Source organism: Centropristis striata, chromosome 9 (assembly GCF_030273125.1).
Source record: "Centropristis striata isolate RG_2023a ecotype Rhode Island chromosome 9, C.striata_1.0, whole genome shotgun sequence".
NCBI lineage: Eukaryota > Metazoa > Chordata > Actinopteri > Perciformes > Serranidae > Centropristis > Centropristis striata.
The window spans coordinates 30,845,036-30,872,229 of NC_081525.1; the positions used below are offsets into that span (position 1 = coordinate 30,845,036).

Below are 27,194 nucleotides of genomic sequence, written 5' to 3' on the forward strand. Positions count from 1 at the left end.
TTTATCATAATTATACATATTGGAAATAATAAATAAATATTGTACAGAAAGTCTCCTCCCAGCCTTTAACAAATACGCCCCTGAGACAGTTCATGCTCCCATCCAGCCCCACACAAAATTAAGACAGAGAATATCTCCATTATTTTCAAAGCAAAAGTGTGCTTTTTTGGTTGATTTTTTGTGTTTTTTCCCAGCATGATACACTACTACTACCTGACTTACTCAACCTACTCAATACCCCTTTTGATACCACAGCAAACAGAAAGAAAAGTCTAGGTACACAAAATAGGTTAAAAAAAAAAATTCCTTTGTTACGTGACTCACTAAACACCATCAACACACTCTTGATTTTCTTCCCTGATGTTTATTTTGAGTAGCTTTGGGTTGAAAATCCGATTGTAGATCCCTTTTTTTAAACTTTGTGATTTTTTGAGTCCATATCATTTTGACAACATGATACTGCAAAAGTACCGCTACCTTAAGAACCTTTGTAGACAGAAGAGTTTGGTTTTTTTAGCAGTTGCTTTTTATACACAGCAGCTTTGCAGCCACAAAATTAACCAGCAAAACTCAAGATGCAACAAGTGCGTGGCTGCACCACTGCCATATTGTCAGATGGATTAGTGTTGTCAATTTCTTTTTCACCAGTTTTACCAAGTATCTTGAAGAGATTAATAATGGCTGCTTCATGATCATAATTACATTATCATAATTTCTGGGAGCAGCATTTGAAGGACGGATCTATCCACAACTCAGCTCAGCTTTCTGTCACAAATCATCCAAATGGCTGCTGACAAGTGCCAGTAAGAGCAGACAGTGCAAGAAAAAAATAGGAATAGGAATAATGGTCCTCTATAAATGTCCCAACAGCACCTGACAACTGACAGCCAGCCTCTTTAGGGATGCAGTCAAGACGCTCTTCTCTGCAGACTGCAGGCAGGTTTGTAAGAGATTAAAAGCTCAACTTTTTAGGGGGCAGGCTATGCAAAGGCCTATAAGCCCTCAGTAAAAACCTCAAATCAATTATTGAAAAAAGAACAATCTGAGTTGTTTGATAGTCCTAATTTACACTATAATCAATGTATGATTACCCATGAACCAATGACCGATATACTCATCTAATTGCACAACTGTTTTCTCAATTCTCAGGTTTGCATTACTGTGTTAAATTTCACAGTTGTTTCCATTTTCATTTGAAGTGTTTCATCTCACATCCACTGATGCAGGCCGCTGTTTTTTCCTGCTCTTGTTGGAGACAAACCGCTAGACGGGCACTAGAAAGATCTGTTTCTCTAGCATGCTGCTGTGGAGCTCCCACACCAAACAGTGCTGGGCTGCTGACAGGACTTTACCATGTCAGGATATTTCTCATCTCCACTCTGAATCAACACTGGCAGGCCTTCCATCACAGGCTGCTGTCTTAAAGCTCACCTGTGAAAAGTCTTGAGGTACTGGCTCAAAGGCCAGTGGAATATCGGCGCCTCACTTCCTAAACAGAGACTAAACCGCTTTCAAATCTTCAGTTTGGATAAGACCTCAAGCTCTCACAGGAAGAAAGTTTGATGGTGAATAGGGCAAGTTAAATTTCAGGATTCCACATTTGTTCTTTGTCCTTATTAATCTAGTTAGGCTTGCCCTTAATGATGCTCTCATAATGCCAATGACACAGTAACAAGGTTTTTTAACAATCAAGAAACCGATTCAGTCGCTTACAAAGATGAAATTGTTAAACTAGTCATAAGACAAAAACCAAAACTTTGAAATACTGACAATCCTTCTTTGCCTGTCCAGTTTGGCAAATATCATATAAGTTCAGACAGATACAGAGGCACTCACACTAAATACTAACGGTAGTGATATGTCAATTAATTAAAAGAAAAAACTTAAATTTAGCGAATGCTCTGCTTATACACATATTTTAAAATGCTCAGCAGTTGGCATCTCTGACTGCCATGGATACACAGCTCGAGTTTGTCATAAATTCTGCTCAAACACGTGTCTTCTTTTCCTGTTATAAATGTTGAATTGACCAAGAACTCATCATATAGATCTGACTTAATCAATGAGATATTGGTTTCAGGCAGCTCATCCAATTATTGCATGCAAGCATGAAGGTTAAATTAATATAGAAAAATCTGCACCAAAACATTTAAGAAAATCCCCTCTGAATCCTAAATTATGTGGTCAGGCTTCTCAGGTTTATGTGTGCGAGTATGAAGTTCTTCTTCATCTGAACTGTGGAAACAAACGATATTTGCGTATTTCACTATTATAAACTCAAGGGTCACATTCATTCTCATTAAAGCCACACAAACTAATTATCTCTTCAGCCTCACTGTGACTGCATAGAACTGGCTCTGTTAATGTATTAACAGAAAAGTGAATAGACAATGAATAAATGTGTCCTGATCTGCACTGTTTGATCTGCATTTGTGCGACACAAACTTGAACTCCATCAGGACATTTTTAATTGACTGGTGTCTGCATCATAAAACCCAATCCCTTTCTGATCCTTCCTTTACTGAAGCTTTTGTGGTCTGGTTGCGCCAGCCATGCTGCCACACAAATAAATAAATAGCAGTCAGTAGTCTAAATTAATGATATTCACAGTCACAGCGTGCAGCCACAAGCAATGTGAGCAACACAGTTACTTCATGACTCTTTACCATCGCAGTGAAAAGCATCTCAACTAAATGGATCTAAATTAACAACAAATGTATTCACACAAGCAATAATTGCCTTTGCTATGACTGACCTAAATCATCCCAACTGTTTTATGTAAGTTGCTTAAAGCTGAATGGAAATCATGTGTATTAACCTGTGACAAGTGATTCTACATTAAATTTGGCCTGCATTCAGAAGACCTGATTACAGAGAAGTCAACAAAATGCTCAGATCTACACTGTGTAGACCAAGCAATACATTTTGTGACAGGTTCATTGAAAAGTAACAATTAATGAAATAATTAAAAAGGAACTAAATGTGCATTAAAGTAAATAAGGCCAACGATAACAAAATAGAAAAACAAAAAACAAAAAAATGGCACAGCTACAAGACCGTCAAAAATCCACGTCTGAAGGAGCTACTGTACAACAACTGTTACTCGGTGCGTCACCAGTCGCAGCTTTATCGCAGACTGTCAAAGAAAAAGCCACAGATGCAAAAAAAACCTCACAGAATACCTTGGCTACCGTTAGAAGGCTCGAAGGATTTTCAAAAATAAAGTGAAGTAGGAAAAACACAGTCCAGACCTGAATCAAATTGATAATTGTGGCAGGACGTGAAAATTACTGTTCACTCATGATCCCCATGTAATTTAATATTGAAAGGGTTCGAGGCCAGATGTGCAAAATTAAGACCTGTACAAAAGCCAAAAGGAGGCTCCACTAAATATTGACTTGCAAAATCAATTAGTTTATGTTATAAATGTAGGCTAATTCAGACATTTGTAAAGATAAATAAAGTTTGAGCTAATTTATATCCAAAGTAGAACATCTTCCTCCTATTTTGCACCAAAATAAATAACTTCTTGAACAAACTACATCTTAAAGACTTTGTCTCCCTTCAAGAGTTCAGATTTCTGGAAATAAATGTGTAACTGAAGAGTGCAGTTGATTTTCCTAAACTGGAGTTTTATCATATATCTGTTGTCTGTTTTAACATTTGCTGTGTTTCAATTTGTCCCTTGTCTGTTTGGCATGCATTTTATCTTGTTTGTAACCTTGTCATTGTGTTTTATCTTGGTCATCTGTGTTTCCCTTTAAAAAAAGAGATTTCAATCTGAACCAACTTTCTGGTTAGACAAACATTTAAAAAAAAATGTTGTTCACAAGTCATCAATTAACTTACAGGTAATTTATTCCTTCAATGATTTTTAGGTAAATTGTAATTCACTGACCAAAGCTGCCTTTTATCATTTAAGCAATATAGCATAGGTTACTGATCCAGCCAGACACTGAAACTTGTTGGTGCTTTTGTTTCTGTTCATATTCACTACAGTAACATACTATAATATTGTAATACACTGGCCTACCAAAAGCAGCCATTGCAAAATTACAGGCCATTCATGCTGCTGCCAGGATTTTAACAATACTGATCTAATAAACTAATTCAAAATGAATATTTGAAACTGTTTCAACAAACATTTTCCACTGTATCGATACACAGGCACCAGCAATTTCAGAGGTCTCTGAACATGTTCACTACGTAAAAAAAAGAATGTTGTTTTCATTAACATAAAAACAAGTTTTTATCATTATTAATGTTTACTACAGTTGCTGCTCTTCTAGCAAAATAAAAGAAAAGTCATTGTTGTGTTGTTACAGTCTTGGTATAATCAAGGTACTGATCGCAGCTAGAAATAACAGTATAATCACAGTCCTTATCTTATCCTTATCGTTATGCATTGGTCTGTATCGATGTTTCAATAACATGTCACTGAAGTTCTGGCAGCTGTTTTTAAATGGGCGTATAAACGTTTCCCAGGCTATTAGTGTTGTTAATAAGACGGCAAGCTTGACTTGTTTGCAGAAGATAATTGAGTGTTACTGAAGACTCCTCCATAGTGACAGGTGTTTAGGAGGAACAGGGCAAAGTTAACAAAAGGGAGGCGTGTTGGTCAGTTTACAGCTTCAACAATGTACAGAAATATGAATTGTAATGAAATGACAGCGCACACTGAATAAAAGCAACTCCAACAGACTGTAGCAACCATCCAAATGAAAGAAACCTCAATCTTACAATCACAGTTGTCCTAATTCCTAACTGCCATGGGGTCTATGTTGTAAGAATATTTAACGCTAACTTAGGTTTATATTTCACTGGATCATGTTATAGACCCCCTTGATGGCATTCACTGCCATAAAAGCCTAATGAGTGACAATGTATCGTGGCTACCCGTCCCGAGCAGCCAGTGCTGGAGGGTTTCATCGGTAAGACGAGAAGACATGGCTGGGTGATGGCTAGCTGGCTAACGTTAGCCGAGCTCCATTGTTTGGCCGCTACTTAGTGCCTAGATTAATAACGGCGGGAATATGTCTTCCACTGTTGATGCTGCTTTCGGTTTCAGAAACTGTTGGAGCAAAACAGCGGTTCAAGAGCCAGCCTGACCAGTTTTCCCGGACACGCATCAGCTAGTTAAGCTAACGTTAGCTCATCTTGGCTAGGTAGCAACTGACACATGGGTAATGATGACAGCCATGTAGGCAAAGGCACATTTGTGAATAACACACTCACCCAGAACCACCGGGACACTCTGAAGATCACCTCCGAGTCATGGTGAGACGAGAGCAGCTGTTATCTGAAGGAAAACGTCGTTGAAGAGGGAAGCGGACTAAGTTTGATAGTAAAATGTTGTCGCAGCGGACAGAGAGCGGAGGGTAGCTGTGTGTTGACAGCTCAGTGGGACAGACTGAGTACTACAGCAGCAGTGAACTGGCCTCAACTGGCTGCTGCTGTGTGACGGCAGGAAGTGACACGGCGTGACGTCACTGCAGGAGAAGACGCAAGGTGGAGAGCGCGCCCATCACCAAAATATTATTATAAAAAATAATAATAAAATCTTTATACTCTCATGTGTCACAGTTTGTAACGACCACATGAATGGCACATGATGATAAGCAGCGGTGGGATGTAAATAAGTACATTTACTTTCGTACCATTTTGAGGTATGTGTACTACTTTACTTGAGTATTTCCATTTGATGTAACTTTATACTTCTTCTTCACTACATTTTTAGGCAAATAATGTACTTTTTACTCCACTGCATTTAGCCAACGGCCTCAGTTACTTTTCAGGTCAAGATTTAATGTAACATACATGATACATTTGAAGTGATTAGACTTTTTTTTTTAAATTAAACCTTATTACAGTTTGTTAAGAAGTTAAAATTAGTTCTACCTTGACAAAGCTAAAACGATGCTTACGTTAATATGTCTAAAATATATAAAACAATCTGAGTGGGTCCATTCTGCAAAACAAGTACTTTAACTTTTTATACTTTAAGTACATTTTCATGCTGGTACTTTTGATATTTTACTTAAGTTTTAAATGCAGGACTTTTACTTGTAGTGGAGTTATTTTTCAGTGGGATATTAGTATTTTCTGAATACTTTTTTCACCACTGTTAGTATAGATCAGCAGGGAGAGAAAATACATTTGCATTGGCTTATTGCAATTTCATTAGCAATTCATTATTTCAGTAATTCTTGCATTTGAAATGAACATTTTATCCTTTTTTTGCCACAGCTTAGGACCAGTTTCACATCATGGAGATGGTTTTAAAGGATGTTAAACGATTGCTGTAGATAGTGAATAGAATCTGCGCATGGATAAAGGACAGTGTCATCTGCGTAAAGATGGAAGTAATAATTGTTCAATAAACAGGTAATATTGTTTATATAAATAGCCAGTGAACCTACTGCCAGCTACCGTTGTCAAAACCCAAAGAAGAAAGTCTTTGTTACAGTTAAATCAGTCTCTCTTTCACAACCAACTTAATGGTTAGTTAATGAATACCTGTAGGTATCCATTAATCAGTGTTCAGTTTCTTATTTGTTCCTTCCTCATTCACTGCAACATTTCAGTTTCTGTGTTAGTGCTGAACAATTCCCCCTCTTTCCTCCTCCCCCCTGCAAGGTGAACAAAATGTCCTGCAGGCTCAAATCATCCAGCGTCTTCCATGTCCTCTGCAGTGGAGCGATCACTGACGCACGGGCCAAGAAAAACAGAAAGGCCCACTCCCCACTGCTGCTTCAGATGTGCTAATCCATGCTCTTCATCACTTCTGCAAACAGAATTCCACCTTTTTATATGGGACACGCAGTTTGTTTTGCTTTGGTCCAGTCTCAGAAGGGACAGACATGAGGCCCAGAGATGGAGAAATGCTAGCTCAGCACTGGTCATGACATCAGACGAGTCTAACGGGCTACAAAAACATGATTTTTTTCTTTAGTTTATTGGATCTGTTTGGAAATACAAACCAGTAACAGCAACTTGTGTTTAGGTCTAAGGCCAAGATGGTTAACAGTTTAAGTTCTCAGGTGTACAACAACCAAACTGATACAAAAAGTAAAGCCACAAGTAAAGTTGGAGAGACATGTTCTGCATTACGAGCTCCAGTTAAACAGTCACTATGTGTGTAATGATTGATCTTATTCAGCATCTCAGATAGCAGGCCTCTTTACTGAGCTATACACATGGGATGCATTCAGCAGCATTAGGTTGGCTGAGCAACAGAAAGCACTGCATGGCTTTTCATTATGAGCTGATTCATTATATCCCAACTGTATTAACCATAAATAAATATATAATACATATTTTATGTATGACATGTTTTTTCTACAACTGCAAAGGGTTAATTTTCCACAGTGGGGGTCTGTGAAAAGGATCCACTTGAAATGGGAACATTTCTTGTAATACTTCAAGAGTCTCAAAGAAAGCATTTTATTTTAGTTGGGGATTTTCTTTATTGATTACCTTAAAGGAGGGCTGATGCATAATAAGTGAATTCTGAAATAGTGATGCAATGGCTGGTTGACTGATCAATTAGTTGATTGACAGAAAGTGGTCACCAACTATTTTGATGATAAATTGTTAAATACATCTTTTCATGCAAAAGTAGCAGAGGATGCTATTTTCATCCTCTCAAAAGTGGAGGTAATGTAATGAGTTACTTAAAACACATATGTACAATTTCTTTATAAAGGGGTCTGGACAACATGGTTAAAAATGTTATTGCAGAATTATAGCGATTTCATGAAATGACACATTTAAAACCACTTATAGAATGATCCCAAAAAAATGATGAAAGCAGTTACTTTTTTCAGTGTAAAAAAATACAGGACCTATTTTTCATGTGCTAAACAAAAGCATTAATTTATATCAAATAATTAAAAATAATAAAAATAATATTCATGAACAGAACTGGTTGAAAAATAGCATGATAAGATCATATCTCAATATGATGTTGTTGATATTCAATTAACAATATTATTGAATTATCTCCCAGTCCGACCTATCGTGTCATGTTTACATGCCAAACAAAGTGTTAGGTTACATTAATTTCTCCTGCTGATATCAGCAATTGCTTTGTTACCCTTCATTAGTTGTTTCCCAGTCATTTGTCTCTTACAGACATGTCACTGGAGGAAATGTAACAGGGAGGAGTAAATTGCACTCCATAACTTTGCTCTAATCTGTGTATTGTTCCGTTATCAGGTTTTAGGAAGTCCCTTCAGTTAAAAATGGCCCAGTCTGTTGCTCCTGCATCGTCAACTAAAGCCCTGGAGCAGGCAGATGGACAGAGGTCTGTGGGATGATGGAGAGGACAGAGGAGCCCTGGTCGTCTAGTCTGGTGCTTATCTGCTCTGCCGGGACTTTCCCCAGTCCAGCCCTGATAACCCGGGTTTACTAGCAAAATACAGGATATGACCCAATAACCCTGCAAGGCAACAGGGTTGCAATATTGTTTTATTAGGGGAGGTGTTTTCTGTAAACCGTCCGAACAGATCTCAGTTCTCAGAGGGCTTGATGAATGCAGTCAGGACAGAGTTTGAGCTCTAGTCTAGACCACTGATTCCCAACCGGTGGGGCCAGACCCCCCCAGGGGGGCGCCAAAGATCCACGGGGGGGATTTTAAGGGGTGTAATAAATCTAATGGGTTAAATATATACATCTATACCTATAAATTTGAAAAAAAGTGAATCTACAAGCTCACAACAAATGGTAAAAGTAAGTAATTAAGCATATAAGGGTTAAACTGTAACCTCTTAAAAGCGAAAGTCCACACAAACTTGGTGTCCCGTGAAAGCAGAAACTACGCTGATTACAAAGATATGTGTCACATCACTGTGCGGCAAAAACTCAAACCAAAGAGGGGGGGTCCCCAAAGTTTACAATGGTAAAAATGTGGGTCCCTCAAGAAAAAGGTTGGGAACCACTGGTCTAGACAATGCTGCACAATGCAACTAGAATGCAACAATACCAACCAAAAGACCAAAAGCACTTTTCACCATTATTTTAACCAACACTATCCTATTGGGGTGATGGGACACATACATTAGACATACATTATTATTATTCACACTTTAGCTAATCTCTTGAGTAGAAATAAGATAGATAAGAGGTAAGTGTTAGCTCTTTTTTATTTCCCCTTAAATCAATGCACCACATGTGACTCACAATATTTATTTGGAGTTATATTTGTTTGTCATTTTGCAAAGCTCACAGAAGAGACGTCTTCCCCCTGTGGGAGGTCAAACATGGCACAGATGTTAAAAGGTTTGGGGTTTTTTGGCCACTCTTGCAGTGGAAACTGCTGCCCCCCCTGTTGTTTTGCTGTTGGTTCACTCCACCGGGTGTTTGCCTCTTCACAATCCCACTGGAACATGTGGACACAGCAAGACATTATGCAGAATTACAGCTCAAATATCATATGTCATATTTTACAAAGTTTTTATGGTCATGTATTCACAATACAACAACTTGTCCATAAAGTGGTTAAATAATACTAATGAATATATATGAAAAATAATAACAAATGATATATTCTGATGACCTATGTGAGGTTTCTGACAGTTTATGATTATGAATTTGTCTTCATTCACTTTCAATTTCTAAATCAGTCACATCAGAATTTATTTAACATTTCCAAACCATTTTATTTACTTAGATTGAAATAGATTTTTTTATGAACAGACTACTTTATGCTTATCAAAGAGTCAGGATACCTTAGTAGCTTATTTACCATCTCTGTAGCTCTTCACTTCCTACCTCCACCAAAGATGTTCGGGTATTTTGTTTGTTTTTTGTCTGTTTGTCAGTAGGATTACAGAACAACTACGGGGAGGATTTTCATGAAACTAGATGGAAGGGCGTAGCAAGGACCAAGGAATAACCCAATTTATTATGAAGTGGCTCAGAATCACAGGGCAGGCAAACAAATAATTTTTTCAATTTTGTTAACATTGCAAAATCAAACATAAGGCTTCAAGATAGGTGTGTTTTGAGGTATTGCTTCACTGATAAATGTCTTATGGTTGCAGTTTGCTTGCACGACTCCAACTATATCCAGGCTGCAAATGCCCTCCATCTAGCGCTTCTTCATCTCGCCTAATTATTTCTAGAGCACAGGGATAAATGCCCTGATGCTTATCCTATGTAACATTTTTTTTTTGTTAGAGATCCTGAAATTAAAAGCTTTTCTATGTCTCATGTTGTGTAAAGAATCAGCTAAATGTCAAGAATGCAAAAAGGCTTAGACTTGCTCCGACACAGAGTTAAGTCCTGGCCAGCAGGCATCACACAAGAGACCATAAACATCTCCCAAAATAGCAGAGGGTAACACTGGCCCCCTATAGACAAGGCAACATTTTGCACTACTTCCTAGGCAGACAGGCCCAACCCAGTGCTGGTCTTTAATCAAAGATCTTTACAGGAGAACAATTGGGCCACACGGCAAATCTCGAACAATCCAACCCTCGCTGTACCCCTCAGTCCCCCCCTCCTCCTCACCTCCACCTCAGCGAAGAACCGGCACTCAGCAGAAATGTGCAAGAAACACACAGTAGCACAATAGACAATTCAAGCTGCTGGCGCTGTGAACTCTCACTGCTCAGACTGTGTTTGCAGGCAGCACACTCCAAAATGTTGTGTGGTTTTATAATGAATAGCTATTATGGAGATATCATGAGAACCAGACAACATTTAAATTCATGCGATGTGTAAATCCATCTAAAAATTGTTCACCAGCACTATGATCTCTTTCTCTTTCTGTCTTCAGCTTGCTTTGAAACACTTTACAGCTGGTAAGTTCTGTGTTTGACGCTGGAAAAGTTTTTGCAACAAATAAAAAGTGCCAGAGTTGAACTCATGTGAGGTTGTGTGTATTGGAAATTAAACATTAGACACGGTGGAAACAATCTGTCCCTTAAATCACAAAGTAAACAGCTTCTGTTAATTCTAACTAGAGGTGGAAAGAGTGCCAGGGAGAGAGGGACTCATCTATACATTCACCTGCTGTTGTCTTCGTTCAGTGGTGATCAGCAGAGAGTAGCAGTTATCAACAGGAGTGTACAGATTTGGTTTTGCAGACACACAGAAAAAGTCATGCACTGAAAATGTTACTTAAGAAAAAGTATGTAAGAATAATCAGGAAAATGTAGAAAAAAGTCTCCTGGGCCTGTTAAACATGATATGTTTATATCGTTATTACTCATGCATTCTTATAAAAGCCAGATTTTACTGTTTTAGTTGGTTAACAAATTATTATTTTCCTTATGGATAACTATGCAGGTTATTACACATTAATTGATTGATTGTTTGATGTATAAGAATTGTGAAAATAGTGATAAATGCCATAACAATTACATTATGAATAGTTTCCTTTCATTTTCTGTAAATTATTGTACTTTATGTTCAGAACATTCGTTTAAATCAATACAAAGCATCATATTTTATAAGCTCTTCATATGTTTTCTTTGTAAAAAAATCTTATTTTAAAAGGAACTAAAGCTATCAGATAAATGCAGTAAAGTAAAAATAGTCGTAGTTATACTGAACTGTAGTAGAAGTTTAAAGTTAAGTAAAATGGAAATACTCAAGTACTCTAAATTTGTATTAAAGCACAGTACTTGAGTACATGTACTGAGCTACATTTTAAACACTTTGTTGAAGCCCTCTTACTTCTCTCACACACCAACTTATACTAAAGGCATTCACGTCATTTGCTTTTTCCTGTTTGGTGAACGCTATCAAGCTGCAATTGTTTGTGCTCGCACCATTTGCCTTTGTTTCTGATTAAATGACATCCTCCAAAGCTCGGCTCTCCACAGCAGAACACTGAGGGAGTTTCTCTTGTGGCTCGAGCGCCTGAAAGGGAAAAAGCTTGTAATTTCACTCTGCCTGCAAACTATGCCTTTTTAAAGAGGGGAAATTATATAAATGTGAGCCGTCCTCTAAAACAAGAACTAGCTTTTCGCTTTGTAGGCGATATTTAATTCTGGGCACAATTGTATACTGCAGAATAAAGCCACATTTCACTTGACTTCAAAATCACCAGTTTAAAATACAAACTCTGCTTCTCACAAATACTCTCTCCATACTTTACACACAAACCCACACACAGGGCTTTTAATAGAACTCGACTCATCAATTCTACCAAAGGATGCTGACTTTTGTCTCCTTACGAGAATCCCTGACGACTGTCTGATTTACTCAGAGTCACATGAGAAAAACACAAAGCTCTGAACCAAAACTCCTGACCTGTCCTGACTCTTACTTCTTCTTATGACTTCCTCTGAGGCTCAATTTTCATTTACTCATTGTGACTTTTCATTGTGGCATTTCATCTGATCTAATCTCACAGCTACAGCCCGCACATACAGGTAGACAGATGGAAGGAAAGCAGATAGTAAAGTTTTAACTATTCTAGCAGATCAGTTGCTAAGTTTTGACTTTCACCTCTTTATGAACTTTTGTGTGCAAGGAAACCCTGTTACATGAGCCTATATTAAAAGATAATAAACTAAACAAGTAATCACAACAATCCACACAACAGCACAAGTTAACAGTCATAAAACACTATGTTATGTTCATTCATACTTTCACAGCAGTCATGCAACACGTCAACATGCTGCCGCCCCCTAGTGGCACACTATGAGAAGTGCACTTCATAGTCCGAGATCACATTCAAAGCTACAAAAAAGGCAAAGTAATTGCTAAAAAATATAGAAGTTATTGCAGATTGAATGATGAGTTCATTTGCAAAAACATATACAAGGCATTCTTTAAATGAATTAACTAACATATACGGAAAAAAGGACTTTAATTTGAAAAAAAAAAAAAAAAAAACATTTTTCCCATGCAGTCTGAAACACCACACGTCTGTCTCTTTTAGCCCCCCTCCCATAAAGCCCGGTGTGTCTGATTGGTCAGTGTTTCCAGGTTTTCTGCATCTGTACTCTAAGCATCTGGGAATCTGGGAACTTGAATGCAGTATTTCTTTTGGTTCTCTGCTCGCATTGGTTGACTTATTTAAAGTTTTTTTTTTATTCTATACTGTTCAATGACAGGGCTAAACAGGACTCCAACCCACCTCCAGATCAGAGCTGACTGAAGAGTCACAGGATGATTCTGAGGAACAGAAACCGCTGACTCTGATCACTCGCACTGTCCCATTGAGAGCCCGAGCTTCTGCCTCCTCCTTGGACAACTTTACCTCCTTAAGGCATATCTGAAAAACAAAAAACAAACATAATTCACAGCAAGAATGAGCACTGATTGAGGGGAAGAGAATAGTTTGCAGATTGTTCCCACACTGGTTCTTTGCTGACCTTTCCTGCAGGTTGAACACTGACATCCATATAACGGCCCATCTCAGTCATCTTCTGGACATTTTTTGCCTTTGAAGAAAAGATTGAATGGACTCATTCTCAAACCAAGACAATAGTAAAAGGGCATTACAACAACCATTATATGAAACTGATTCAAATCTTGCAGAGGAATGCTTGCATACTGTCTTTTTATTTTATGCACATTTTACCCTACACCTCCAGAGAAATAAACAAGTGACAAAAAGTAAAAATTTAAGGACCTAAAAAATTAAGTTTAAAAACTTGCTTTTGTCCCCGCTGAAGAACGAACTTGCTGTTCTCTCTGTTTCTTCATGGCAGCATTATCCTCAGTGGAAATGCCCGAGTCACCTAAAAGGCTCTGTGTGTCCAGAGAAAATCTGGTAAGCTGCTGTCTGGTTCCTCTCTTCAAACAATGGATGACAACAATCTGAAGACGTTGGATTTAAGGTCAAAATCAGCACAATTCACATACAAAACATAATTTAAATCTAAATATACTGAGGGTTATATTAGTAGAGAGCAAACATCGTGGGCAGTATTGTGAAGTTCTCTCGTATTTTTTTTTTGGTTTCTGTTTTTTGGCTGCTCTTTCTCTTCCTTGTGTCTGTCGCTGTTTCTGCTGCTGAAAAAGTTACCAGAGAGAGGTCATAACCTGGAAAAGCTGAATCATTATTGTGTTGTGAATGCTACCAGGAACCATCTGCAGTTCTGTGACTAATGCCCTGGTTAAAGGATTAAGTAGGAGTGTTTTTCTGGTGTAAAGCCCTGAATCTGACCGTGAGTAACACATAGTCAGTCTTTGCTATAAAAAGATACAAACAGGTCCAGGGTGACACAGCATATTGCTGACAGCAGCCACGGCATGGCTCTTAGAAGAAACGTGAAGTGAGTATCATAGAGGAGTATGGCAGCAGCGTAGAGGGCACCGGCCAGAGAGCACAGCAGTCCAGAGAACACGTAGGCCCGGGGCAACATCTGTCCTCTGTGCTAAAGGGAGGAAATAAATGACATTAATTTAAAGAGACAGTTTAGTTAGTTTTTTTAAGTGGTTGTACTTTTCTACAGTCAGTGTATTACTTAGATTGTGGTTGGCACGCCCTCAGATTGGAGAACCAGGCAGGAGTACCAGCACCGAAACTAAGCAATGTACTTTTGTGGATGGGCGCTGACACAAAAAACATATTTAACCACCTGTAAGAGCAGATTTGATGTTAATTGTTGTGTGTGTCATGGTCTGATTGTGATTGGCAGGTCAGCCTATAAAGTGTGGGAACCTTTTGGGGCTCGTCAGGTGTTTTCCAACCGGAAGAGGAAAAACAGTTTTTGAACGCTGCGCTGAGCACGTTATGCTTGGTGCGGATGTATGTAAGAGAGAAAGTGTGATTAAAGCATAAGATGCTAAATAAACAGACTTGTTTCGCATTTAAACTGAAAAGCAACTGGACTCTCATTCATCATTCACGGCAAAGTCAAAGCGTGTCAATCAGTTTTCCTGTTGAAATGCCTCAGTGGCTTAAAGTATTGGCTTAGCTTCTATACCACCTATTGATATCTGTTTTCTCTGTTTTACCTAGCCGTCACTTATTTGTGCCATTGTGCGACTAAAGTGTTTTAAAAATTCGGTTTGAATTCAGCAAAGTCATTCAATAGCACAAACAAACTTAGTGATAACCGTAACAGTGTTCTGCAAGGTAAAATGTGTTTTTTGTCAAAGGAGTCTGGTGGCTTTAATAGCATTGATAACAGCTTCAGTTATTGGTTCATTAAAAGGCTGTCTGACAGCATGTTAAAGCGATAAAAAATATTCTAAATATAGCACACACTTAAACAAATATTAATGTTTTATGATGGCCCATTTTTTTAGTTTCTAAAATATGTCTTGCTGCTGCCTCTGTCCAAAACATTATTCCTGCCTGCTCCTTCAACTTGGAAGCTTGCTGACTGCCTCCTACTAATACACCGACTGTAGATAAGTACTTCATACAACCCCACCTCAAACCATCCGACCTATCCCTTTAATACTGGGTACAGTCTTTTGGAAAGCAATAAAAATAAGATTCATACTGTTTGTCACTTACAGCTCTGCAGAGTGCAGGAAACCTGCAGGTGCAGGCGATAACAAAGGACAGCAGGCCAAGGATGTAACCCAGGATTTCAGTGTTTTCCTGTCAGAAGAACAATTTTTAAGTTGTAATAATGTCAGATAAAACCAGAGGTAAGGATATTTGGATTAAATAGACAATGTTGAAGAACACATCCATTCACACTGCAGGAACTGAAGAGGATTATGTAAAATATATAAACTACTGAGTATTTAAACCTACTGAGCACAAGATAAGAAGCACAAGTCAATCTTGCTCAGTGGGAGTAAAGTGTAGATATACAAATCTAACACACTGGCAGGTTATTTTATTCCATATCACTTCATATGAAATTCAAATGTATTTTTCAATGGAAGTACAGTGCAATTAAAGGACTAAAACTAGCCACAGTGGTGGTGTGTGCTGACTTGAAAGGTGGCTTGCAGCAGTCTCCTCCTGCTGAGAGGGCCGTCCTCTGGACTCTGGGCCACCCTGGACTTCAGAAAACCTCCTGCAACCACCATCAGTACACACACTGCAAGGAGGTGCTGCCTCCTCCGCCCCCAGATCACCCTCAGCCTCTTTTCTGATGAATAACACACACATACACACAAGGATGTTTTTGCAGTTGGACACAGCTGTAACACATCCTCTGTGGTGGTTTTGGTTATCTGTAAAGCGTCTCTGATAAGTCTCCTTACTATTTTGCCTAAAAGGGGTTGGTTAGTTGGATTCCATACACCTTTCTCCACTATGTTTGAACCAAGGTTACAATGGTTTTGGATTTTTCAATAGTTTTAATTTCGTTTTGATTTTTTGTTTTTAAATTCAGTTAGTTTTAATTAGTTTTTAAAGTGAGTTTGCTAGTTTCATTTTTATTAGTTTTTATTTTTTGGAAAATGCTTAGTTTTAGTTTAGTTTTTATTAGTTTTTTTTGTAATGGGGTATTTGTTGGGTGCCAGGTTAAAAAAAAGTCACAATAAATGTTGCCTTAATTTCCTTTGTCTTATCAATCTCAGCCCCAATAAGTTTATTAAGTGTTAAAACCAGATAGATGAAATAGATTTCATATCAACCAAACAGGTTTACGTATGAAAAAAGTTGACAAAGACAAAAACTAAAGACAATTTCACTATAATTTTAGTTTTTGTTAGTTTTCTAACCATACAATACAGTTTCAGCTAGTTATCGCTTTTTTAAAAACTAGTTTTTATTTTTATTTCAGTTAACGAAAATGTTTTTTCAATTCTAGTTTTCGTTATTTCGTTAACTATAATAACTTTGGTTGAACATTGTATTGCTGATAGATTGTCTGGTATTGATGAGGTTTGGAATATTATTGAGATAATTTCTCTAAAACCTACCTGCCTTTGAGTTCCAGCACAGCAGCACAGAAATAAAACTGACAGCATCCAAAGCAGCAGCAAAAGCTCCCATCAGAACCTACAGAGAGGGCAGAAATAACTTATTACTGCAATCAAAAAATTAAAGCAGCATGATTGACACTAAGTTACCTGAATATGCAGCTGTCCGGACAGAATGGCTCCAGTTGTGCTGCACAGGTTACCGAGGAGGCTGTAGAGGAAAGTGATGGTTTCTCTCGGATTTCCTCCCCGAAATGTGCACCTCTGATACACGAGCCTTGCAGAGGTAACACTAGTTTAATGCTTGAAACTTTTCCAACAAATTACTGGAGAAAAATTAAATGAATGAAAAACTACTTACAGGAAGCATGACAGCAGTAAAAGCAGCGCAGACAGACAGCAGAGACCGATGGGGACGCAAAGTTTGTCTGCGTCATGAGAGAAACAGGTGGTGACTGAATCGACGCAAAATTCAACCAAACCGAAGAAGAAAGTGTCGGGATTTCCTCGCATCTGACCCTCTCGTGTCTGCGCACGTCCCCCCATACTAACTACAGATATGTTTACATGTCTTGGTGCTAGAAGAAACTAATCCATGCAACAGTTGTGCAGCCTTCAGACGCACAAGAGCGGAACGGAAGTGCCTGAATATCTTTAGGGAGGAGCTCACCTGTGATACACCTTATACTGGAGTTTTTGGGGAAATCAGCTTCAGAAGTCTCCCTTTTTTAACTTGCTTGAGAAAATGTGGTTTTGTGAAAGACTGCCATCATTATATTTTTGAGACTGCAATGAAATTCATCTCTAACATTTTTTTTGAAAGAACAGTCCTGTTTTCAGCTATGTGACGATGCATTTTCCAGCAAGCTTTAAAATGTTTTTTTGTTTTTTTTTAGCTTAAGGAGATCTTTCTTAACTCACAAAGGAAAACTTCATCCTCAGTTTATCACAAACATTCAAATTCAAAAATCAACAATTGTAGTGAGACATGGTTTTCATTGGGCTGGAAGATCATTTTAAAAAATTTTAACTGAAAAGTCATTAAAGTTGTTGGACAAAGTATTGCAGTTTTATTTCAGCAAAGTATAATATTTGTCTCACAACTATAGTGGAGTAAAAGTATAAAAGTTGCATAAAATGGAGATATAGCATAACTACCTCAAATTTGTTGTTGAGTAAATATACTTTTTTCCCCCGAACATTTGCAAACCCACAGATTATTTTTATTCCCATTGTGCAGCGCAGTATTAACCAATGCAAACCTCATAGAAATTGAATAAATAATTGACACATGAACATGAAAACCATAATTTTATTTTATAATCCAGCTTAGTTACAATAATAACTTTATATGAGTGAAAGCTTTATCAAACATAGTCATTTATCTGATTACTCTACACTTTATGATATGATCTTTGGAAATGCCTTCAAAATACAAATTGAAAAGATCTGGTTTAATGAATTATAAAATCCACACCCTCCGGATGTTGAGTCCATTTCCGAATGCTGTGGTGAGGTCTGGTGTAAAACTGGTGATCCAGTTGATGGAATGTATTGCACCAAGATGATCTTCTCACCGGAGCAGTGGGGACAGATTACACACCTCATGTATGAATATCGAGGCAGCCTGGCCTTTCACACTCACAGGGTTAAGAGGCTTACATCTACCGATACTGCTCTGCATTAATTCCTTTGGAATCACGTGTGGACAGTGTTTTTTCATTCCTGCTGAAACGATCTGCAATTAAAGTGCTTTGATTTCAGATCATCTTCAGGCGTCCAGGTGCTTGGTAAGACGACGTACTTTCTCCTTTTTGTTTTTGTTGCCATGTTTTTTCCAGGGTTTTCCCGCCACTGCCTCTGATCCAGCTTTTCCTGGTCCGACAGGTCCGCTGCCCGGCTTATAGCCCATGAAAGACTGAACCCCCTTAGAGAGCGCCCGCACATTCTCCTGAAGAGAGAGATCCCATCAAGCATTTAATTTAGTATTTTAATAATCATTATTAAGGAGTTTTTCTTTCGAATAAGAAGCCAGTGGATCTATCGTACCTGATGGAAGAAGTTCTTGTCAACCACATTTTCGATTCTCCTGATTTTCTGGTGTTTGTTTGTTGTTGTTGTTGTTGAGGAGAGTTCAGAGCCGTCTAAGTCTCTTTTCAGGAAGTTGTCGTGCTGTGGCTGGAAGTCTTCAACATTAATATGTGGAGGTGGATTGCAGTACAAAAGTTTTCCCTGTAAGAAGTCAACATTGTTAGGAAGAGTGTTTGAGGCTGCATTCACACTAAAACAGGTGTTAATTGGAATGTTGGTAATGCATTTAGGCTATTATTAGGCTGCAGGTTAACAGATGTGTGGTAACCTGTTGATCAAAATCACTTCTTTATCCTCTTAATCAGAAAAAGGTGACCCATACTGACTTTAATGAGACTATCTATACATTTTGGTACTTAAATAAAACCTGTATTTTTCCCTGTTCAACCAAACCAACAACAAAACATACAAGCGACTTTAACATTTCAGTTGTGACTTTGGTCTATCACTTACGCAGACATAATCCTTCAGAATGTAGCGGGCTGATCTGGACTGATCAGGCTGGCCATGTGACGTCATGAAGCCTCTCATGTCTGAAACAGAAGGAAACACAATAATAAACTCCATGCTGACTGTATATAGTTAAGACAATGCTTTCAAAACAAAGCAGATCAATGGAAAAAGAAAAAGCTAACATGAGGTAGGTTAATACTACATTAATCTATGAGATATATTTTATTATTTTATATGCACTACAGGCCAAAAGTTTGGAAGCAAGGCCAATACAGGCCAAATATTGAAGAAAACAGCACCACAAATAAGGGAAGAAATCACCATGACAAGGTCAAACCGCATATCTCTGACAACTGTGAAAAGACTGGTCTGAAGGGTTGTATCTGCAAAAAAAACGTCTTCGTCCAAAGAACAAAAAAAGAGATATGAGTGGGCAAAAGCATATAAATATTGGGCCTAAGATGACTGGAAACAAGTTCTCTGGACAGACGAAAGCAAGTTTGAGCTATTTGGTTCAAATCACAGAGTTTATGTCCGCAGACAAACTGGTGAAAGTCTTAAAGCACCATGCATAACACTGACAATAAAGCATGGAGGTGGTAGAGCCGTGGTTTAGGGATGTTTTGCAGGTAATAGAGTAGGAGATCTGTTTGAAGTAAAGGGTATCATGAAGAAGGAACAGTACCACTCCATCCTCCAGCATCATGCAATTCCATCTGGACATAGACTTGTGTGTCGAAGAATTTGTTTTAAAGCAAGATGATGACCCAAAGCATTTTTCCAAGCTCTGTCCTAGACTAGACCGAAAAAGAACAGGAAGGTGTTCTTCAAAAGATGGTTTGCCCCCCCAGTCTCCAGACCTCTCTCCATTTGAGCTTGTTGAATTGGATTGATCAGTCATAAAAATGCGCCCCACGAATCAGCAGTCTCTCAGTGATGAACTTAAGAAAGCTTGGAATCAGTTCCTGGCACATATCTTAAAAAACTTGAGGAACAAATGCCTCGTATATGCCATGCTGTTGTTAAAGCCAGAGGAGGTAATTTTAGAGAAAGCAGAGTCTAAGCAAGAAAAACCTAAAGACCTGATAAGTGACTCTTTATATAATAATCATGTTTTTTTTGTTGAAAAGTATACCAATGAAACCATGATCTTTTTTTGTACAAATTTGATCTTGCTTCCAGACTTTTGGCCTGTAGTGTAACATATTAGCTAGATGGATCACTCTCACAGCACATCTTCATACAGACCTAAATTTCAATCTATTGTTAATTTGTTCTTGATAGAAACACAATAAATATCCGGTAGTCTCACATCCATAAGCCATCAGCAGCTCCTCAGATGTGGGGCACCTGTCGGGGTCTTCATCTTCTCGTGGTCGGATGATGTTGATGCCGTAGGTGCCTTCTAACACGTGCCGAGGGATCACCTGACTGATGTGACAAATCTGTTAAGGACTTAACCAAGACACAAGAATCTCCTGGTGTGATTACAGTCAGCACAATCAACCTACATCTAGTTTTTTTAAGAATTAGGACCACATTTCCTGTAAACTACTTTTGGTTCCCGCTACAGAAGATTTCTGCTGAAATAGATACTGCTCGTTATTTTTCTGCAGGCCCCAATGCTCATGAAGAGAAATTACATTTTTCTTTCAAAAATGCAGGTTGTAAAGTTATAACAGCTAATTTAATGGCTATCAACACCTATTTTGGAATATATTAAATAATATAAGTGCTGTGGGATTGTGCAGGTTGTGAGCCAACAGCATACAAAGGATATCAGAGAGACTGCAGGTACGTGATCTCTCATCTGGTCAATGGGCAGGATCCCACAGCAGATCATCTCAGCTTTGGTAGAAACAAAGGAGGGCATGACCAGACCCGGGCAGTCACAGAGGCACAGGCCTGGCTCCACATACAGAGTCTGTGATACAGGTCAAGAAAAGATGACAAAAACAATCACACGTTAGGCTTTTTGTTGATAAATAAACTTAAATTACAGTTGAGAGATTTAAAGATTACTGCTGTACCTGAAAGTGCTTTGTGTGTCCAGGGGTGGCTGAAACAGAAACCTTCTTGTTCCTCAGAATCGTGTTGATCGTGGAACTCTTTCCCACATTGGGATACCCGACCTGTTGAATTTATACACAGTCAATGAGAAAGCTCACAGGGTGGCTTCATGCATTTTGCAGTGTTAACTTTTCACTCACCAGTCCCACTGTCAGCTCTCCTTCTTTACACTTGGGCCCGTCGTGAACAGACTTGAACATGTCCAGCAGCTCGTCCTTATGCAGCAGGCGGCTGGAGTTGTGGAAGGAGGATTTACCGGATGATCCAGCGGTCCCTTCTTCTGCTTCATCTTCTGAGCAGGTGTGCCAGTCCTCCTCATCTACAAATACATGTCCCTGCTGCTCTTCCTCTGTACCACTCTCCTCCCCCTCTTCATCATCGTCTTCCTCGTCCTCCTCCTCCTCCTCTTCTTCCTCTACAGCTGCTCCTCTTTGGGTCATGTCTTCATTGTCTGGCTGTCCATCCTCTTCTGGGTCACTGTCTTCACGCTCTGCCTCCTCCACCTCCACCTCCATGCCCTGTGAGAAGAAGCATTTCAAACTTTAATATTGGGTTTGAAGGCAGCAGCAAGTCTGTATGTTAAAAAGCTTCATATATACTCATGAGCATTTTCCCAAAGCAATCTGATATTACAAATCACCTATCCATGATAAGGGAATTTAGATTCCCACCTTTATTTGCTCCCAGGAAACAGAAATGCATTAAAATGAAATTAATTAAACTCTTGTGCATCTCTAGAGAAATTTTGTCTTTTCCTTTTTTTCTTTCTTTCTTTCTTTTTTTTTTTTTTTTTTTTACATTTTGGCTGTTAATATATATTGCATGAGTGTGAGTTGTTTTTTCCCCCCTCAAATTTTGAAAGTTCATTAGCTCTATAATAAACTGTATCCAAAACACATTGAGACTCTTTAGGACAAAAATGCCCAAATTGAAAGCCATCAATGCATAAAGTGCATGCATAAAAAAACATTTGGTAGTTATGATCAGACCTGATGTTGGTTAAAATAATTAATTCTGTTAAAGTGAAAAATAATAACAATAATATAACCTTTTATGGCAGGTATTTGTCCTCTAAGGACCTCAGAGCAACTTTTTAAAAGAAATGGTTTCAAAACGCAGTCAATCTAATTCACAGATGATGTTTAGAGAACAGCTTCTCAAACCTCCACCTCCTCACCTTTTCCTCTGCATCCAGTCTGTCGCTCTCAGCCAGTGCGGACCAGAAAACTGCCCTCAGCCCCTCTTTCTGGAAGTGTCTGGCCCAGACTCGCCTCTGCTCTCTGGTCAGCAGGTCGGCCTTGTTCACCAACAGCATGTTCACCTTGTGCTCTGACACTTCCTTCACATACAGCTCCTGGCAGAACACAGAACAGGAAAAGGTTTGGTTCACCTATGAACAACTTTCCTGTTGTATTCTTACTTAAAATAAACTCTACAGGAGAACAAACAGTATAACAAGAAGAGAAAATCCTATTGCAGGCACAACTCAAAAAAATCATTGGAAAGTCAGTGTTATCGACAGGATTATATGAGAGCACGGAGGGGACGCCGAACCATCTAGGGGGTCCGGAGGCACGCCGGACCCAGGAGAAAATTTTGTACATTTTTCAGTAAAATGCATCAATCTTGTGCACTTTGACAGCTCAAGGGGAGCAAACACCTCACATAACATTTTTCACAATCAGGAGATACCGTATTATAGAATCTTTATCAATCAAAAATCAAATCAAAATCAAAACTTCTTTATTTCAGGGTGGCCTCGAACATCTTGACAGTGCATCTCTCCACCACCTCCTCCAGTGATCTTATTGTTATCCTACTGTGACATTTTTAATTTCTGTCAACATGCTATCCACTAGGGCATGGAGTAGCCAGCCAGTGTGGAAAAATAGCTGGCTGGGGGAGTAAAAATATTTTTTCCATAAAAGTCCAAACTGGTGATCACTTGCACATTCTACTGCCACTCTTCCATCATATACACTGATCTTAATCATTGCATTTCTTAATGAATTATTTTAAAAGGAGAATAAGGGTTATTGTATGTTTTATTTAAGGCATCTTATTTTAAAAGATGTAAATTCTTGTAAATTCTGAGGTGGATTCTGTTAACACACTGTCCTCTTATTTTGAAAGCTGCATGTGTTTAGCGACAGGAAATAATTTGTCACAGTTTAGCTTTTTGTGATTAAAACAACTATAATTGTTAGCTAATGTTAGCTCGAAGCTACCGAATGGCGTATGCAGCAGTGTGTTTGGACCTCTGACCGGCCCGGACAGGTTGCTATTTCATTCGGCGCGCAAACACATACACGGAGAGACCATGCGGGGTCGGGACTGATACAGACAAGTAGAAATGTTTGATGCGGAGGAGTAGGCTGGGCAGCTCGGTAAATTCAGTGCGCGTGTGTGAATGTGCTGACATGACGGAGGGGGACGTGGAGGTGGGTCGGGGTTTCAACTGACTGACGGATGACAATACAACGAAAAATAACTTTACATTACATGACTAGTGTAAATATACTTTCTGTAGCTTGAAATGTGACGTTATCGCGGCACGCGAGAGTCTGTCGGGCCAAATTAGAGTCTGGTGGGCTGCCAGAGTCTAGGTAATTAATGGGAAACCTGAAAGTGTAGTCACAGTTAAGTTACATTCACCCAGAACAGTGCACACACCTTCCCTTTTCCATTAGACAGCTAATGTACTTACCAGGTCAGGACATCTGAACAGCAAAGGATTTCTGGCATCAACAATTTGAACGACGACGTCACTACAGGAAAACATGAAAAACATTTTTTCCTTGAGTATTACATAATGACACACACTTTTCATCAAAGACAGGTGTGAGCTGAATTTATTACCTCCTCTCAATCACTCTCCACAGCTGTCTCCAGAACTCCAGGTTCCTCTCAAACGGCGTGAGAATTAACTTCTGCTCCTCTTCTAGCCTTTAGAGGAAACAAATGCTGTTCTTACTTTAAATGTTCTCCAATTTTGTACACATTTCAAAAAATAGACATGCAACACTACTGCTTATAGGAAAACAATCTTCTGTAAGAGCTGAGTCTGCAGAATATTACACACTGTGCAAGCTCTCGTCTCCACTCCAAGAAGCTGTCTTTCTCTGCTTGCTGAAGCGCATCTGGACTGGTGTCTTGATCCCAGTGGGGGCTTAAAAAGAGAGAGATTTCACATAAATTAAAAATGCAAAACATACAGCACAGACGACCTGAATGATCTAGATCTGTTCCACTTACCGTCGAGGAATTCTGAGGAAATGCTTGTTGTCTTCATGCAGCTTCTTCAGCCTGCTTCGCTCCTCAGCTGTTAATAAGCCGGCTCTGGCTGCCGCTGGCACAAACTTGATGTTGAGTTTTTCTAAGAAAACAAAACAAGAAACGGTCTGAGGAAGCAGTGAAATCAAAGGACAGAGGAGCAGTGGATCACACAAGAACTACAGATGGAAAATATATCAAATAATAATAACAATAATAACCTCCCAGTCCATGTGTTTAGTGATTATTATTATTATTAGGGACATGAGCAATAAGTCTATTGTATGGCTAGAAAGCAGAGTGAATAGATGCTTTGCAGTTTATGAAACACAATAGCAAAAGGTAGATGTTTACATACAGCAACTGTGTCAGATAACATGTATAGGGCCTATGATTAAACCTTGCAGTCTTTGAATTTAAAAATGATTAGCAATCTTTAGCCACGACATTCTGTACATGTAAAACATAAGAACTACACATAAGTTAAACGTGGTATTAACTACCTGCTACAAACTCTGTTCCTGCCAGTTCGGCAGTGGCCAAAAAGTCATCCATAGAACTCTGTTCAGTCACTGACTGCAGGTTCAGCCGACCCCAGTCATAGCCATCATTCAGCTCACTGGTGTGGAGCTGCAAACAGGGGAAAAAGAGACAACATTACCATCTTACTCATTGTCACTCCTGAGCTGGAAACATTAGACAGCCTGCTGATGTTTTGCCCACTTGTCTGGAATAATTTACAGTGCATAGGGCTGTGATGATAGGGATTTCTACAGAGTCCTGAGGTTAACTTCCTGATTAAATAAAGCCTTTATTTAAAAAACAAACCACATATTAATCTAGAGTTACAGTAAGTACTACAGACCAAAAGCATCTACACACATAATACATACTTACACAATGACTTTGTAAATTGACTGTAACCTAGGGCTGGGCAATATGGACCAAAATTCATATCCTGATATATTTAGGCTGAATATCAATACACGATATATATCCCAATATTTTTATCACAAAGTGAGAGCAAATGTTCAGTCAAAGTCAAATATGCCATGTTGCTAGTAGTTTTATTGAAACCGTTTATTTAAGTGAACATAAATACTGCAAAATAACAAAACTACCGTTTTTCATAATCAAAGCTTTATAAAGTGCACATTTAAATAAAAAAACATCTTAAATAAAAATGACCTGTTAAATAAAATAGTCCAATCTTTATCTGAAATAAATATATTTATATGAGAAAAGAATAACGGACATTACAAAATAACTAAATATAACAAACCCTAGTAAGGGCAACATTTATATATAAAGAAAGAAAAAAACTTGGACTATATTGATATATGCGATATGGTCTAATTCCATGTCACATTTAAAATCTTGTGAGTGATGGCAAAAATAAATGGCCCTGCATATTTTATCTCCATGCCGAATTTAACACAGGAGCTGATCAATTATGATAAAATATTAATAATAGTACTCCACGTTGCCGATATGCAAGGAAACGATAAAAGTATATTTTTTCAAGGTAGTTTGGTGCCGTAACAAATCACACGTTTCAGAGCTACTGACAGCTCTCCCGGACCCCACGTGTTGAGTGGCAGTTGAAACAGGGACAACAGTGAATTTCAGAATATATCATGAATGGTGAATTAACTATCCTGTAAGGTTTGTGTAAACATGTTTAACATAAGCTTGTTGTTGCCATTACATACCCAGGTGTCGCCTTTCTTTTTCCCTCGGCCTGCCTGAAGTCTCTCTTTTATCAAAGCTCGGCCCAGTCCGGCTCCTCCGCCCGCTTTCTTCTTGCCCATTCTTATTCCAGATGTGTCTTCGCTTCTGTGATGAAATATATGATATACTTAACGCGAAAACTGTAATATACTTTGTCTAAATTGTCCCAAAACTCACTAGCTCCTGTGCCCCATGTGCACTGCGTTGTTGTCGTAAAAACCGGAAATGGGACAACCCATCGAGTTTCCTATCGAACTGAACTGAACTACGTAAAGATATTGTTTTATATATTTTTATTTAGGTTGTGAAAAATTATCACACTATATCACACAATTAACTAATAATACCCGGGATACTTACTAATGTATTGTAAGCATCTGCAATGAACTGGTTATGGTACAGTCCATTTATTGGTCCAGCTGTCAAAGAGGCCCTGTAAAAAATGGGACAGTACCAATATTCGTTCCTCCTGCCAAACTGCCGTCATTTTTACCAGATAATAAATATAAATACATAAAACCCTCATGAATGTATAAGTAACGCTGATTAAAATTTACAAACCAAAATGTGTAATGTTGCAAGTAATTCCATTCCTCATCATCATATAGAAACACATACAGAAGATTAAAAAACGCATTTCTGATGTGAACCAAAAGAGGGCAGCATAAAACAGCAGTGACTCTCCTACATTACTTCTAGTTCAACCATAGACTGTATGTGTTCAACCTACATGATGAACTGACAGACATTGTAAATATTTGGCTGGTCTACGTTGAATG

General features: G+C 38.5%; 3 protein-coding genes and 1 long non-coding RNA gene across 6 annotated transcripts in view; 1 reads left to right on the forward strand and 3 right to left on the reverse strand.

Annotated features, from left to right (window-relative positions):
* Positions 1–5,442, reverse strand: part of atp13a3 (ATPase 13A3) — a 39,210-nt gene extending 33,768 nt beyond the window's left edge. For both annotated transcript variants that reach the window (XM_059340557.1, XM_059340556.1), the window contains exon 1: positions 5,236–5,442. The gene's annotated coding sequence lies outside the window, so the exon portion shown is untranslated. The remainder of the gene's footprint in view (positions 1–5,235) is intronic.
* Positions 5,443–5,596: 154 nt separating this feature from the next.
* LOC131978427 (uncharacterized) lies at positions 5,597–7,052 on the forward strand. The gene is made up of 3 exons (XR_009394958.1): positions 5,597–5,666; positions 6,247–6,384; positions 6,637–7,052. It is a non-coding gene; the product is annotated as an uncharacterized LOC131978427 (long non-coding RNA).
* Positions 7,053–7,690: 638 nt separating this feature from the next.
* tmem44 (transmembrane protein 44) lies at positions 7,691–17,442 on the reverse strand. Of its 2 annotated transcripts, none has more exons than XM_059341485.1 (10): positions 17,159–17,442; positions 16,948–17,074; positions 16,798–16,876; positions 15,862–16,019; positions 15,431–15,517; positions 14,169–14,339; positions 13,618–13,779; positions 13,332–13,400; positions 13,094–13,231; positions 7,691–9,244 (listed from the first exon to the last, which is right to left on the reverse strand). In XM_059341485.1, the coding sequence occupies exons 1-10, from the start codon at positions 17,341–17,343 to the stop codon at positions 9,209–9,211; spliced, it is 1,212 nt and encodes a 403-aa protein (XP_059197468.1). In that variant the 5' UTR covers positions 17,344–17,442; the 3' UTR covers positions 7,691–9,208. The 2 variants fall into 2 exon arrangements, with proteins under 2 accessions (XP_059197468.1, XP_059197467.1); XM_059341484.1 differs by having other exon boundaries at positions 7,692–9,379.
* A 659-nt stretch (positions 17,443–18,101) lies between these two features.
* lsg1 (large 60S subunit nuclear export GTPase 1) lies at positions 18,102–26,809 on the reverse strand. Its single transcript, XM_059341256.1, has 14 exons — positions 26,397–26,809; positions 25,188–25,314; positions 24,667–24,787; positions 24,494–24,580; positions 24,271–24,357; positions 24,119–24,179; positions 22,589–22,765; positions 21,552–21,929; positions 21,372–21,473; positions 21,131–21,265; positions 20,654–20,786; positions 19,342–19,421; positions 18,847–19,029; positions 18,102–18,748 (listed from the first exon to the last, which is right to left on the reverse strand). The coding sequence occupies exons 1-14, from the start codon at positions 26,493–26,495 to the stop codon at positions 18,569–18,571; spliced, it is 1,950 nt and encodes a 649-aa protein (XP_059197239.1). The 5' UTR covers positions 26,496–26,809; the 3' UTR covers positions 18,102–18,568.
* Positions 26,810–27,194: the final 385 nt, after the last annotated feature.